The sequence below is a fragment of the Erpetoichthys calabaricus genome, chromosome 5 (genome assembly GCF_900747795.2).
Source record: "Erpetoichthys calabaricus chromosome 5, fErpCal1.3, whole genome shotgun sequence".
Classification (NCBI taxonomy): domain Eukaryota; kingdom Metazoa; phylum Chordata; class Cladistia; order Polypteriformes; family Polypteridae; genus Erpetoichthys; species Erpetoichthys calabaricus.
This window is the reverse complement of record NC_041398.2, coordinates 79,201,263-79,215,332: the sequence shown is the minus strand read 5'-3', so window position 1 is coordinate 79,215,332 and position 14,070 is coordinate 79,201,263. Positions and strand designations below refer to the sequence as shown.

The 14,070-nt window shown below is 36.7% G+C and overlaps 1 protein-coding gene across 1 annotated transcript in view; it reads left to right on the top strand.

The window, feature by feature from the left end:
* slc7a11 (solute carrier family 7 member 11) overlaps window positions 1-14,070 on the top strand; it is a 119,983-nt gene that overhangs the window by 40,301 nt on the left and 65,612 nt on the right. Inside the window, exons 4-5 of the mRNA XM_051928244.1 lie at window positions 3,894-4,019; window positions 8,704-8,803. Of these exons, the coding sequence (XP_051784204.1) occupies window positions 3,894-4,019; window positions 8,704-8,803 (226 nt within the window). The remainder of the gene's footprint in view (window positions 1-3,893; window positions 4,020-8,703; window positions 8,804-14,070) is intronic.

The window sequence follows — 14,070 nt, the reverse complement described above, 5'->3', positions numbered from 1 at the left end:
GGCTGTTCTGTCGTGTGATATGCTTCCCACACGGTACTTCGCATACTTAAAAGCCTGAACAGCACCTTTTAGTTTTTGGTTGTTTGCTTCTCTCTCTCTTTCTCTCTCTCAGACATTCTCTGCTCCTGACACACACTCCTTTGAAGAGGAAGACATGTTTGCATTCTTTTAATTGTGAGACGGAACTGTCATCTTTGTAGATTAGATAGATAGATAGATAGATAGATAGATAGATAGATAGATAGATAGATAGATAGATAGATAGATAGATAGATAGATAGATAGATAGATAGATAGATAGATAGACTTTTTTTGGTCATATTTTTGTAAACTGTTATGGGAAGACATGCAATGACAAATTTGTTTGTACTATGTACACATGAAAATAAACTTAACTTAATATACATACAGTATGTATCTGCTGATATAATGACAATTTTCCAGGCACACTCAGTTTGGCTGGATTAACCACCTCAATTAAAATTATTTACAGTCTTATTTTCTTATCGAAACAAATCTTCTTTAGTCTCCTTTTACCACACACAAAAGGAACTGTAACCTTATTAACCCAAGGCCTATGTATATTTTTAATATACTAAGAACCATGCCTGTGTAAGACATCATTCCAACACAGAAGAGATGCAAAGTCACACCAACATATCCATATTGTCTGATTGTTTGTGAGACCCAGGGTCGCTTAAATAATTCTACACAACAACAGAGAGAACATGAAGTGTGAGAGACACACTTCATATTGAAATAAATATTTGATCACTGTGGGGCATTTTTAATTAGTACAAGTTAAATATGAACTGTCAAAATACCAGAAGGAAAAAAAAAGCAGTGTGACACAAATAGTACTGCTTGTGATGTGGCAACTGTCTAATCAATAGTATACAGGAAAAATGAACAAGACAGACAAAATATATTTATAAGATTATCACATAGGGCGGCACGGTGGCGCAGTGGGTAGCGCTGCTGCCTCGCAGTTGGGAGACCTGGGGACCTGGGTTCGCTTCCCGGGTCCTCCCTGCGTGGAGTTTGCATGTTCTCCCCGTGTCTGCGTGGGTTTCCTCCCACAGTCCAAAGACATGCAGGTTAGGTGGATTGGCGATTCAAAATTGGCCCTAGTGTGTGCTTGGTGTATGGGTGTGTTTGTGTGTGTCCTGCGGTGGGTTGGCACCCTGCCCAGGATTGTTTCCTGCCTTGTGCCCTGTGTTGGCTGGGATTGGCTCCAGCAGACCCCCGTGACCCTGTATTCGGATTCAGCGGGTTGGAAAATGGATGGAAGGATGGATTATCACATAACACAGTTTTCTCAAGTCCTGCTTATACTGTACCAATTGCATGTCATGTGGGGCCAGAACATATCCCAGAAAGTATTCTTGAACATGGTACCGGTCCATTACAGAACCAACTTATGCAAACTCCCAGAGAGTCACCATTTAACCTGACACACATTGTTTAGATGTAGAATGAAATCTTAGTTTCTCAGAGAAAACACCACAAAGACAAAGGCAGGGTGTGGGATTCAGAGCCAGGACAAGTAGAACTGTGAGGAAGACATGCTAACTATTGTGCTACTGTGCTGTCTAACTTATGTTATACATTTTTTACAGTTACGAAATAATCAAAAACACAAAAAAAGATAATTGAAATTATACAGCTAAATGTAAATTATATATTGGAATAACAGTTTAAACTGTAATTATCACAGAACAATAACAACTGAATATTGAACATTTTCTATGTAATGGATATTTACCAAAATATCTTATTCTTTTTGCTGTTAGAAGAGCACTATACCTGTAAATTGCGAAGAATACTCTCCTCGGTCTTTGTGGTTCAGCACTTTTCTCATACATTATTGTCACTGAAATAAACACAGGAGTGGAATCATAATATATATCAAATCTGGTTTAAAGAAAAAAAAAATCTTGTATACAGAACACATAAAACTGGTACAAGAATATTCATGCCCCCAGTGAGCACTTCGGCAGTGTTGTGAATTTTATGATGTTGTCATGCACCTCAGCATGACACAGGACTTAACTAACTCCACACTCCTCGCCTTAACCTGAATGTAATGTGAATATTCTGAAATTCTTCATTTGCATACCCTAGACACCACAAAAAGGTTTTATGAAGGTGTGATTCATAATGAAACATTATAATTAGAAAATTATTGCTGACTAGGCAATGACTTCTACACATCACTTTTAGAAATTTAAAAATTAATAATTGAATTTCACATAGTAGTGCGTGAAAGCTTTGACTACCTATGGTAAATTGTCCCTCTTCTACTGGCATTCTTTCCAGAGTTCTATGGCTATGCCAATCATTAACACTGATTAGAAATTCAGTTTTTATCTCTTGTTCACACAAGCACTTCTGTTAAGTCTGTGCCAATGTCTTTGAGGTTTGTAAATTCTTGAAATAGATGCCCCCATATATTATCTTTTTAAGACCAATGAGATTCAGTTTCTTTAACAACATTTTAATTGGTGTATTCAGATCAGAAATTATTCTCCTTTTAATCTGTTTTAGGTTCTTATTAAGGAACAGAAACTAATGATTGTATCAAGCTAGGTCTTACTGGTTAGTTATGCAATTTAGTGCACTTTCCTATACTTTAAATGCCCACTTTGTATTGAAGACCTACAGATTTTTTGTGAATGTGAATGTAGTCATTATATCATATATACAGTGCCTTTCAACCCTTTTAAAACCTTCAAATGTGGAATGCTATTACACCTACAAATTTTGTACCAGTCTATATGTTTATTACACTCTCCTAGCTCAGTGACCTTAGCAAGATGAAAAAATGCCACTAACACACTTAGAGCTATTCTGTGCATCTTGTAGGACTGACCTTCGTGAATGTGAATCTCAGTAATGTTAGATGTAAGTTGACCACATATTCTGGATTTGCTCAGCCCAAAAAACTGCATAAAAATATAATGTGAACTCAGCATCTGAAAGAATGAGTCAGTTTTAAAGAAAGAATGAAATGAAATGAAAACTCAATGAAAACTGACTTTTGGAATTTTCAATGTTATTTCTACACTGGGGGAAGAGATGGACAACCTTGAACTTCATTTCACATTTAAAAGCACCTTTCAGGGTTAACTGACATGATCTCAAGTTTATAAGGAATGAAATGCAATAATGCCGTAAAACTTCTTTAGATGTGCATAGTCAGATATTAATAATCAAGTTATTAATCAATTAATCATTTTGTGAAAATTAAAAAGGAACACAACACAGTGCAGCAAGTAACTAGTAAAGCTCTAGAATGTGAAATACATACTAAAAATAAAAAACACATACATACATACATACAGTACATATAATAAAATTAAGGAAAAATACAAGATGCTTGTTTGAGTTTCTTGTTATGTATAGTCTCTTACTCTAGGGTTATGAAAAAATGTCACACAAATGGTCCTGCACCACCTTGTGTGGAGAATTGGAAGTGCAGTGAGTATGGTGATGCCTGGGTATGAAAGACTTTTTGTTAATTTTTTTTTGCAGAGCTGGAGCAGGGTTTGTGGGAGCACACTCAAGCTGGAGCTATTAAATGAACTTAGAATCAGGAAGACAATACGTAAAGGAGAGTAAAGCAAGAGGTTGTTTATTAGATAGATGGACATCAGAAGTAAATGTGGGCCAGTGTGTAAACAGCTTCCTAAAACAGTGGGACCTGGCCAAAAGGGAAGTGATTGTAGAGTAGGAGGTGACAGAAGAATGACATTGGTGAACACATACATGGAGAATTGCCACCATAAATATTATCAGATATATAAAACTTTGTCAGTTATAATTTAATAAAGATAATTATGTGTGAATAAAAGTTAACCACTTTCCCTTCTTATCTTTTCTTTATCTAACAGCCTCTGTCATGTATTTAAACAGCATGAGTGTGTCCTGGAGTGCTCGCATTCAGATTTTTCTTACATTCTGCAAACTTTTGGCAATGTTAATTATCATCGTTCCTGGATTGTTTCAACTGTTCAAAGGTGTGTATTGTGACATGAAGTTGTTTTAGGGTATAATCTAAAATTATGTTTAGATTAGTTTAATAGAATTGGGAAGGACTTATAGGGAAAATCTTAGAATTTTATATTAAACTTTGTTTTGGTGCTAAAGACAACACTTATCTGAAATTCAATAGCATTACAGGCACAATAGTTTCTCTTCAGTGTTTAGTTAGTTTATCTGTTAATTCTACTTGTTGTCATAGTAACAGCCTTTCTATATGTAATACATCACTTTATGCTCAGATCACCCTGAAAAGAAGCTTACCCTAATTATCTAATACTATTTAAACCAAGATAAAAAGCTTTTTATTGGGACATCATATACATATTTTACATTTATAACTTGAAATGAAATCTGAAAATGCACCTGGCAACAATTTGTACTCTATAGAAGCTTGTAATAGTACTTCTATGGATGAAAAAAGATTGCTGTTTTGCATCATTTTTAGTTTAGCAAGCACATTAACAAAACATTGTTGCTTATGCAACAGATGCTCAAGTAAAAATTACAAGATGTATTATATCAATATTATATATAATTCATAATAAAGTTCAAAAGCAAATAATCCTCATTCTGTTTCCTCAAAAACTGGAATATTTAATATTATCTATCCAGATCATAACTCATGAACTACAAATCTAAATTGGAATACTGGGAGCAAAGTGGCCTATCAAAAGATGAATGCAACATTTCAGCAATTTAGAGATACCAATTGACTTGAATCTGCTACATAATCTAGGAGATCAATAATAGTTTTCAGAAGGTGCAGTACAACTAATTATGCCACTGTGCTCCTGCTCTGGCATAGTGTTGTGAGTTTATTTGGTATTCCATAAAAAAGAGCAGTTTTCCACTGTTGTTCCTCAGTACTGTATATCAGATTGTTCTTTTATATTTGTGACCATAAGCACATAAGACATTTAAGAAACAAAAGGAGGTTATTCAGTCCTTTAGGCTCTTTAAATGAAATAGCCTGTCCTAATAAATTTAGAGTTTAAATGTTAATTAAGTTGTTTAATCCAGTTTGGTGCCACAGGGGCCATGGCCTATAGGCCACCAGGCCATCACAGGAAAGTCTCTCTCTCAAAGTCACACTCGCCTACACTAAGCCAATAAAGTTGATAATAAACATCATATGAGAGATCAATTTAGAGTTACCTTTCTACCTAAGGATTAAATATTTATGACATTTTCTGTACATTTAACTTCGTTTTTTTCCTTCACTTGTTCACATCTCTTAATGACAAACCACTGGTGCTATCAGAATTCATTACAGACTCAAACCTTGACTTGCTATGTTTAACAGAAACTTGGCAAAAACCAAATGATTTTACATCTGTCACGGAGGTGACCCCCACACAGACACATTCACTTCATGGAGCCTTGCAGATCAAGACAAGGAGGAGTCGTCACAGTAATTGCTAAATAGAAGTTAAACATCAAAAGAATCCCCATTGATGGTCCATTGTCTTTCGAGTGTCTGGCTCTTAAGCTAATAACAAAATCTGGTCCTGTCTCACTTATTGTTGTCTATCGTCCCCCGAAATACAATGCATCTTTTATATCTGATCTGACTGATTTATTAACCAACTTAAGTTCACTTTCCCAGAGAGTCATTCTTCTTGGCAATTTCAACATCCATATTGCCATTACTACATGTAAACTGAGAAATGAATTCCTATCCTTACTGGACTGTTTTGACTTGGTGCAGCATGTTGATTTTCCCACCCACTCTGGTGGTCATATACTGGACCTGATCTGCACATCTGGATTATCTGTCGGCAACACTTATAGCAGTGATTTGGGACTCTCTGACCATAAAGCAATGCTTTTCACTGTCTCATTACCTCTCCCTCCTCTTACCTATAAACTTCAATTTTTTCTCTGAAACCATAAAAATATCTGTCCCTCTGTTCTTGCTGGATCCATTTCTGATCTTTTACTGTCTTCACCTAATCCATCAACAGTAGATAGTCTTGTTGACCACTATAACACAGCCCTTCATTCAGCATTAGATAAAACAGCTCGTTTAAAACGTAAGGAGGTTTCCTTTAAGCATTCAGCTCCATGGTATAATTCTGAGCTACGATCTATGAGAGCAACTGGCCAATGCCTTGAGAGAATGTCACGTAAGACTGGCCTCACTGTTCACATCCAGGCTTTCTCTGACCATCAAAGGGATTACAGGGATGCACTAACTGCAGCCAAGAACACACATTATGGCAGAATAATAGAAGTGGCCATGATAACCCAAAGGTTTTGTTCTCTGTAGTTAATAAATTACTTCAACCTGCATCTGGCCCATTTACCTCCTCTACTGAAGTCTGTGAAAAATTCCTCCACTTTTTCAGAAATAAAATTAAAGATCTAAATAATTCAACTAACATAAATCCATCATCCATTTATATCCTTCCCTGTCTTTCCACTCCATCCAGCTCCTTTTCTAAATTTTCACCAGTTACATCGGCATTTGTTAATGACCTGCTTTGTAAGATGAGGCCAGCTACTTGTGTACTGGACCCCATCCCCACCACACTTCTTAAATCCTGCCTTCATGCCATAATCCCGACTGTTATGACAATAATCAATACATCCCTCAACACTGGGTTTGTGCCAGACACTTTTAAAATCGTTTCTGTAACACCCATGTTAAAAAAGTCTGGTCTTGATGGTGACGATCTTAACAATTTTCGGCCTGTTTCCCACTTACCTTTTCTGTCAAAAGTTCTTGAGCATGTTGTAGCCTCACAGCTCACCCATTACTTAACCTCTAATAATTTGATGGAACCCTTTCAGTCTGGTTTCAGGGCTCAGCACAGCTGTGAAACTGCTCTTCTTCGGGTAACCAATGATTTGCTTATGGCAGCAGATTCTGGACAAACCAGCATATTAATTCTGTTAGACCTCAGTGCAGCCTTTGACACTGTCAGACATGACATTCTACTGTCCAGAATGGAGAACATGCTGGGTATCTCTGGCACTGCCCTCCAGTGGTTCAAGTCCTATCTGACTGATAGGCAAGAGTTTGTTAGTCTTGGCAACAGCAGATCCAGCTCAGCGCCAGTCACACAAGGAGTTCCTCAGGGCTCTGTCCTCAGCCCTCTTCTCTTCTGTATTTATATGCTTCCCCTTGGCCATATTATTCGTAGCTATGGACTGGGTTATCATTTTTATGCAGATGGCACTCAGCTCTATTTCAATGTCAAAAGTGCAACTTCATCAGAGTTTTCTCATCTCACAACTTTCCTCATTGAAATTAAAACCTGGATGGAGCAAAACTCTTTAAAATTAAATTGCAACAAAACTGAACTCCTGCAAATTGGTACTAAAGCGCTACTTAAGAAAATGAACTCCTTTTCAGTCACTCTTGACGGTGATCTCATCAGACCTTCTTCTGATGCAAGGAATCTTGGTGTCATTTTTGATTCCTCCCTTTCTTATTCCGCCCACATATACCACATTAAGAAACTTTCTTACTTTCACCTCCGTAACAACTCCGTGTTCACTCATTCCTCTCCTTTTCTAATGCTGAGAAACTTGTCCATGCTTTTATCACATCCCGCATCGATTATTGTAACTCGCTGCTGGCAGGTGCCCCTTCAAACATATATCACACCTCCAGTTGATTTAAAACTCTGCTGCAAGAGTCCTTACTTGAACCAGCAACAGTGAGCACATCAAACCCATCCTGCTTTGCCTTCACTGGCTCCCTGTGTCTTACAAGATTGAATATAAAATTCTATTAATAACCTACAAAGCTTTAAATGGCCTTGCACCGGACTACATCAGTGACCTTCTAAATCGCTATGTGCCTGTTCGCCTACTAAGGTCCTCTGATTCTGATAATCTTGCTGTGCCTCAAACCAACCTGCACTCTATGGGTGACAGGGCCTTCAGCTCCATAGCACCCAGACTTTGGAATGACATCCCAAAATTAATTAGATCAGGTGACTCCATTCATTCTTATAAAAAACAACTTAAAACTCATCTATTTAGGAAGGCTTTTAGCTTAACATTCTGCCCTTTCTTTCAGTTTACCTCTCTGTCCAGGTGCTCAGGATAATTTATGTGTCTGTTATATCACAAATTAGGTTATTTGTTAGGTTTTTCTTTTAGTATTGAATTTAGTATTTTACACTGGTTTATTGTCCTTTATTCTATTTAATGCTTTGTTATCTGTTTCATTGTTCTATTCTGGAAAACATTTGTATCCAATGTTACATATACCCTGCTGTTTTTTTTTTTCTAAGACTCCGTGAAGCACCTTGAGCATGGGAAAGGTGCTATATAAATAAAACGTTATTATTATTTTTATTATTATTATTACATTGTAAGAGATATTTAATTTCACTACAAGCAAAGACAAGATAAAATCTGTCTAATTAATAATGAAATTAACACCTGCCAATTTAAATTATGTCTGGCATTTGTCACTTTTTGGATATTTACCACATAGCACAGCATTTTGTTCTAGTTTGTTTGGATCACTTAGGGTTTGTGTATCATCACAGCATTTAAGAAAAAAAGTATTTTTTAAAAAATAAAATAGTAGATTTGTTTCAAGATATAACTAAATCAAAATATATATACTGTATTTTACAATTGATGTACATTTGAACTCAATAATGTAACAAAGAAAAAAAATTTTTTACCCTCTTGCAGGTGAAACCCAGAACTTTCATAATGCGTTTGGTGTAAATGAAAGCCCTGTCATGGGATTGCCTCTTGCTTTTTATTCAGGAATGTATGCCTACGCTGGATGGTAAGTGATTCATTTTTAGTATGCTGTGTCTGATATAAAAATGAGAAAAATTGACACTTCTTCTTCTTCTTCTTTCGGCTGCTCCCGTTAGGAGTCGCCACAGCAGATCATCTTCTTCCATCAATGAGAAAAAAATGACACTAGTCATTTTAAATTTTGTTTATTGTAACGGGAGTAGGTTCATATGTTAAGCATATTGTTTCAACAAAATTTCTGTATGCAGTAATCTTAGCTTTGTCAGGAATTATTCAGCAGCTTGTTGTGCAAAACTGTGAATTAGAGACATATTATAGCACTGAACCGTTGTTGTTGTGTTCTTAGTAAATTAAAGAGATACTTTCACCAGAGAGCTACAAGGAAAATACAGGTATTCTGAAACACCATAGTGGCATTTCATTTTTATTTTGCTATCTTTTACCAAACAGTTTTCACAAAGTGATTTTAGGAATTGTTGATTAGCATGGTGTGCAAGATTAAAAACAGTAATATTACACCTGTGATGATGTGTATAGATTATGTGAGATAGACATTGACTTTCTTAAGTGTGTGTTCCTCCAGTTTGCATAGGTTTTCCGATATCCAGATTTCATTTCACATCCCAAAGACATGAATATTAGGTTACTTTGTAAGATATACTACTATTGTCTGATTAAACATAGTGTATGAATGAACATGCCTTACAAAGACCAGTGTTCTGTTCTGTATCATTTAATGCCTTGGCTCTGGTTTCTCTCACCCTGTATAGGAAAAAAGCACATTCAAAAAGAATATGGTGCAAGGGTTAGTCTTAGTTTAGCAGATTTATTTATAAAAAGAAGGGGAAGAAGAAGGTGTGACATAAAGATTTTATAACAAAAAAAAAAAGCGTAAACAGCTGCGTAGAAGGTAAAGGTAACTACTCATGTCGCACATGCCTTAAAAGCTAATAGCTGAAATACTACTTTATATTGGACCATTAACCCTCCAACTTCCCCACTTTCATACAAGCTGTTGAATCTCACAAACTTGTCTTTTGATTCTGTGGTGTTGTACTCACAGACACCTTGCATATCTTTGTAGTTTATGCAAAGGAAAGACCTACACTTTTAAGAATTATAACTGACTGTCTTTGTTTCATTAATATCCATCCATCCATCCATCCTCCAACCCACTGAATCCGAACACAGGGTCACGGGGGTCTGCTGGAGCTAATCCCAGCCAACACAGGGCGCAAGGCAGGAAACAAACCCCGGGCAGGGCTCCAACCCACCGCAGGACACACACACACACACACCAAGCGCACACACACACTAGGGCCAATTTAGAATTGCCAATCCACCTAACCTGTATGTCTTTGGACTGTGGGAGGAAACTGGAGCACCCGGGGAGAACATGCAGACTCCATGCTGGGAGGACACGGGAAGCGAACCCGGGTCTCCTTACTGTGAGGCAGCAGCGCTACCACTGCGCCACTGTGCAAATACTGCTTCAGCACCTTTTTTGAAACTTAGCACTTAAATGTTTATATATCCGGTTGATCCTGGGTAAATAAGTAATAATGAATGTATAGAGCAGATTAATAATTCTGATGAAAGTATGTTTTTACCATCGTGTGGTATGAACTGGTGGCACTAACTTCTGTTGTGATGAAATGCGTTAAGAGACTGGTTCTGGGACACATTAAAGTATTATTCTAGTTTGTTTGGATCACTTAGGGTTTGCATATCATCACTACAAGTCTGCTGAGGATTATATATTTCCTGCACGTCATTACATTCTGTCACACTAATCTACCAGTTTTCCTAAATTATTTATGTAATATGCATAGTATATTATGTAATATCTGTGGTGGGTTGGCACCCTGCCCGGGATTGGTTCCTGCCTTGTGCCCTGTGTTGGCTGGGATTGGCTCCAGCAGACCCCCGTGACCCTGTGTTCGGATTCAGCGGGTTGGAAAATGGATGGATGGATGGATTATGTAATATCTGTCTATCCACTCATTATCAAATCTACTCAATCCAAATAAGGCTTATGCAGGCAAACCTACTCAGAATCAGTCAGAAATTAGGAATCAACCCTGGATTGAATACTAGGCCAATCAGAAGCAAAACTCAGCAACACACGCACACTCACATTGGGCCAACTTAAGATCAACAGTTCACCTGATACAAGTCTTGATTTGTGGCTAAAAAATTGAGGTATCCTGCAAAAAATAAACCCAGACATAGAATGTGCAAATTATACAACAGACTGTGAAGTGTCTAAATGTGAAGGCACAGTCCAATACTTTACTGAATACCCTTTAAAATATAAATGTGACAGCAAAGTCCAATACTTAACTGCAACAACTTTCAGCCTTTTCCTGTTTACCAAGACTCTGACTGCAGTTCCTGGTATGAATTCCCTATTCCATTAACGTGATCTCTTATGGGGCACGAAGATCTTTTGATGCATAGTTCTTTTTCATTACTTGTAGTGATTTTGTTATACTCAATTTCATTCAATAAAAGTCTGTACTATAAAGATGCTGTTAAACTTTTATGGATAGAAGTTAAATGCTTAAGTTATGTTTAGGATCAATTACCGTTCCCAAAATTGATCACTGACAAAGATCCACAAGGAAACACACACTGAAGCAGTTTGACTAAACTTGAGATTTTTAAGATAATAATGTAGTACATACCACATTTAAAGTACAGGTGATTTTTTTTCTTGTTTCTAAAATAAACCTCATTTATTGTACATACTAGCTGTGACTGTGATGGCTGGGTTGGCCCCCACCCTCCCCGTGTTGCTTCCCAAGCCTCTTAAACCTGAAACTGTGCTGGGCAAATGAGGACACACACATTCAGCAAGGGGTTGGTTCAAAAAGTGTAAAATGCTTTTATTACAATCCAACAAAAACAGTGTAGATAGTGTAGTGCATCAAATCATTCCAATAAATAAATAAATAAATAATCCCGTAAAATGTTGTGATTGTGCCAAGAAATAATCCTTTAAAAGGAGGTTAAAGCTCCTGGGCAGTAAAATCATGTTCTTAAAACACAATATGAGCTATGGTTCTTCTTGTCTAAAATCTGACGTATCCCCAGCGTACCCTTTTTCGGATTTTGCAGAAAAAGGAGACGTCAACCAGCAGGCACAGACAACACTTAATCCTGGCCCATGTCCCTGCCACCAATTCCTCGACATTTCACAGAGTGACACTCTCAGCCTGATCCATCTCCCGTTGTCAGACCCTCAACGTCTGTGTGAACCTTCACCAATTTCGTGGTTGCTATTGCTCTGTAGGTTGCTCTACAGGAGCGACCCACAGCTCCCTCTTGAGCACCAGACACATACTTCTTCCCCAGGGCTTACTTTCACGTCCAACTGCTTCCTTTCTGTTTTGCACTGTCTCTATTAGTTGATGCCCTTCTCCCTCTGCCCTTTCCTTATCCTCCATTCCCTTCTGTCTTTCTCCTATTGTGTCCCTTTTCTCTTTCTCAGTTCTGATCCCTCCTTGTCCCCTGCAGGCTACTTTTTATATGGCCTGCACAGGTGTGATACTCCGCTACCTCTGAGATGTGAATGAGGCACCTGACTGATCCACCCGCCTTCACATGTGTATGCGCAATCAGCCAAGCACCCCAATCAACCCTGGGGCCCTCACTCACATGCGCACCTGATTGGAGCCTGCACATCCCAGGACACAACAATTTCTTTAAAAACCGCACTGCGCCACAAACCTTTTATCACAGTGATCTGTTGTTAAAAACTTCATCCAATTTTTACCGAATGAGATTGCACTTTAACTGGGATGGATACCTTTAGTTTTTGATGTAATTTGTGTAAATAATAACAGAACAAATAATTTTTAACAAAAAAAAGTGACTTTATATAGTTTATTTTTTTAAACTGAAAGGATGATTGTCTGTGTTGGAGTTAAAAGGAAAATTTCGTTTTTATACATCTTATATATTGAAGTTGAGAGTTTAGTCGTTTAAATGTATAAACATGGAAATTCATAATTCATATATTTTTGTAAGTAGGATTTGTTTTCTGTTTACTGCTTTTTGATTAAAATGTTATTATTCTTTTGTTGCATGATTCCTCTGACAAGTTTTTGCAGTCATAATGGCTCACAGAACTACTACAGATGATTGTTGCTAACTGATGGTTAGCATTAGTTATATTTTAGCATTACTGAAGATTATAAGAATACATCTAAATGAGAGTAATGGAATTATCTGACATGTATGTGACTGCATGAAATATTTGCAAATTACATTTCAGTAAACTTTCAACAGCATAGCTCTCCTATACTATGTTTGCATAGTGATGGTGCATCATCTGTATGTTTTAAGGTACATTAAAAAGAATAAAAATCAGCAGCTTAGTTTTTTAGAACAAAACATAACTAGATCTAGTGTGGTGTTTTTCTGACAAAAATGTCCATAGAACATAATATCAAAGTCTTTTTCAGTAAAGCATGTTGCCCCTTTAGTTTTTCAAAAAAATTGTTTGACAAATTTTACAGCTTTAAAGGAATATTCCACCTAAAACATTATTTTTAAATGTTACTTACCCCATGTAGTTTGTAGTGAAGTCCAAGAAAAATTTTTAATCTTAATTTTTCATGCAGATCAAGAGAATAACACACATATTCATTATCCAGTTGAATGCTGAAAACATGCAAAACATATGCATTTCCTTATCTCTGGGCTTTTGAATAGAAGATCCGTCCCTATCCCTCATTCATTGGTCAAAAATCCTGTTGTTATCTCAATAGCACAGAATTATAGGACTGTCCCTTTCCTTTTTACCTTCTATGTTGATTTTTCAGTATTTTATTAATAATATTTAGCCAAAAATCCATACGATTTGCACGTTTTGAGCATTTGACTAGATAATGGATATGTGGATTATCACATCATTTGTCTCTGGACAGAATGGATCACCATTACGTTCCAGTATATCATAAACTGTTTTCTCTCATTCTGCATGAAAACATTAGATTAAAAATTGCCATAACTACAAACTACATGGGGTAAGAATAATTTAAAGAAATATATCATTTTTAGGTGGAGTATTCCCTTTAAGTAGTATTAAAAATATTCACAATCAGCTACTTAGTTTTGTAGAATGAAACTGAACCAGGTCTAGTTTATAGATGATTGTCTATTGTACATATACTTAACCTCTTTCTTTCCATTAAAATTGGTACAGAACAATAGATGACCTAATTCTGTAGGAAGATCTTAGTCCTGGCTGTTCAATATTCTTAGCTTTTCAACACAGTTTGTAAT